Below are 2,317 nucleotides of genomic sequence, written 5' to 3'. Positions count from 1 at the left end.
CGCCTCATCCAGCTCACTTTCATCATTGTGCCCTTTCATGGATAATTTTGGACTCCTCAGAGTTGATGGTCGGCTGAAGAATTCTTCGTTGGATTTTGATGGCCGTCATCCCATCATCTTGCCCAGCAGCCATCCGCTTACTCTCGCAATAATCTCTCACTTTCATGAGCGGAATCTACACGCCGGTCCTCGAGCTCTACTGGGATTAATTCGATCCCAATATTGGCCTATTGGGGGAGAAAGACAGTTAACAAGGCCGTAAACAAGTGCGTGAGATGTTTTCGAACGAAACCTAGAATATTGGAGCACATCATGGCGGATCTTCCAAAAGAGCGCCTAGACGGTTCTCACGCCTTTGAGATCACAGGCGTAGACTTTTGTGGCCCGTTTTTCTACAAGCCGGAGGCACGCAACAAGGCTCCAATCAAGTGCTACGTCTGCGTCCTCATTTGTTTCGCGACCAAGGCCGTTCATCTGGCGCTGATCAAGGATCTATCGACAGTCTCTTTTCTCCACGGCCTAAAGCGCTTTATATGCACCAGACGAAAGCCACGGCAAATTTGGTCCGACAACGCAACCAATTTTGTCGGTGCAAGGAACGATCTCGTGGAGCTAAGACGCCTGTTTCTCAGCGACGATCATCAGAAGGCGGTTCTGGATTTCTGTTTGGTTGAGTCCATTGATTGGCACTTCATCCCGCCGCGCTCGCCTCACTTTGGTGGCCTATGGGAAGCCGCAGAGAAGACGGCCAAGTACCACTTTTATCGAGCAATAGCCAATTCGGTTCTTGGATTTGACGAGCTGCGGACGCTGTTATGCCACATCACGGCAGTCATTAATTCAAGACCTTTAGTTCCCATTTCAGAGAGTCCTGCCGATCTTGACGTCTTAACTCCAGCACATTTCTTGAATGGCGGCCCTCCTGCTTCATTCACTGAGCCTGATGTCATGAAGCTAAACTTCGATCGCCTTGACGCCTGGCAGCGCGTTTCTTACCTTCAACAGCTCTTTTGGTCCCGGTGGAAGGAGGAGTACATCACGTCACTGCAGCAGCGCTCAAAGTGGGGAACTCAGAAGCCGAGTTTAGCAGTCAAAGACCTGGTCCTCGTCAAGGATGAAAATCTACCTCCCATGAAGTGGCCACTAGCGAGGGTGGTCGAACTACTACCTGGAGGAGATGGCGTCGCCCGAGTCGCTGTGCTGAGGACTGCAACTGGAATCACCAAGCGAGCCGTTAACAAGCTGTGTTTGCTTCCCCTTAAAGATGCTGTTGAAAGTCAGGCTTCCAACGGGGGGAGTATGTCGGGTCAAGCAGCCTAAATAATTATGTTCATTATTTGCACTGTACCAATCACTGTTAATCAGCCCATGTTATGCACGGCAGCGGCCGCTCTTTCATTTTATCTCGCCTTCTTCGCTTTGTTGTTGCAGTTGCAGCATCTAAGCTGGTCTCTCGCGTTCCATATGACGTTCGTGCTCGGCTCAGCATCTGCCCCGATCTGCTCTCCTTTCATCGCTCGTTTTCGCTCTCTTTAACACTTGCTGCATAGGGCGCTGGCAAGTCGGCCCATGTGCCCTTGTAGCCAGTTGAGAGATAATCTTCGTATCAATCGCATCGCTTTATTATATCGCTCATACTAACGCCTACTTTAATTCCCAATAAAAATTAATTGTACATTTCTCATTGAAACGCTAGACCTTTTTCTTTAAGTCAAACGAGTTTCAACGGCTATTAAAAACTCTTAATAGTCCTACTATAACTTGTCCTAGTGGACTCGAACTAAGTGCTATGAATCCTCGTTTCCTAGACCTAATTCCTTACCTACCTCAAATTGTAGAACGGTGGTTCCCAGGTCTGCCTCTACCTTTTGTTCAGTGCAGAGGGGAGTTAGTTTGTTCCCTAACCTCTTATTGGTTTTCACTAGGACCTGCTCGCCTACATCAAAGGTCCTATTTTGCCTGGTCGGGCTGTTCCTGATCTAGCTGTTCTTGTTGGGCTTTATCTCAACATAATTTCTTCCCCAAGGTCACAACTTGCGTGGACCACATCCATAGGTGTCTTGATTGTGACAGAGTGGATGGTTCGATTATATTCGATGGTCGCTAGAATAACTAGTTCAACCGTATCGTCCACCTGGCGTTGCAATTTTAAGCACCTGGCTATTTCTAAGAGGGTGCTGTGGAAGCGTTCCACCTGTCCGTTTGATGTGCTGTGCAACGGTGGGGCATTCGCTATATCAATGTCGAACTGGTTCTTTAATAAAGACCGAATGGTCTCTGAATTGAAAGCTGCCTCATTGTCACAGCAGATGGTTCT

At 48.3% G+C, this 2,317-nt stretch overlaps 1 protein-coding gene across 1 annotated transcript; it reads left to right on the top strand.

Annotated features, from left to right (window-relative positions):
- The first annotated feature begins 312 nt into the window (after positions 1-312).
- On the top strand, positions 313-1,320 carry LOC121404625. Its single transcript, XM_041594426.1, has one exon. It carries the CDS (start codon positions 313-315, stop codon positions 1,318-1,320), a length of 1,008 nt encoding a protein of 335 aa, XP_041450360.1.
- Positions 1,321-2,317: the final 997 nt, after the last annotated feature.

This window comes from Drosophila obscura, unplaced genomic scaffold (assembly GCF_018151105.1).
Source record: "Drosophila obscura isolate BZ-5 IFL unplaced genomic scaffold, ASM1815110v1 contig_26, whole genome shotgun sequence".
Classification (NCBI taxonomy): Eukaryota; Metazoa; Arthropoda; class Insecta; order Diptera; family Drosophilidae; genus Drosophila; species Drosophila obscura.
The sequence above is the reverse complement of the archived record's forward strand: the minus strand, read 5'-3'. Positions and strand labels throughout refer to the sequence as shown.

Coding starts and splice junctions, on each gene's coding strand:
- LOC121404625 (XM_041594426.1), top strand. CDS start 313: ATGGCGGATCTTCCAAAAGAGCGCCTAGACGGTTCTCACGCCTTTGAG.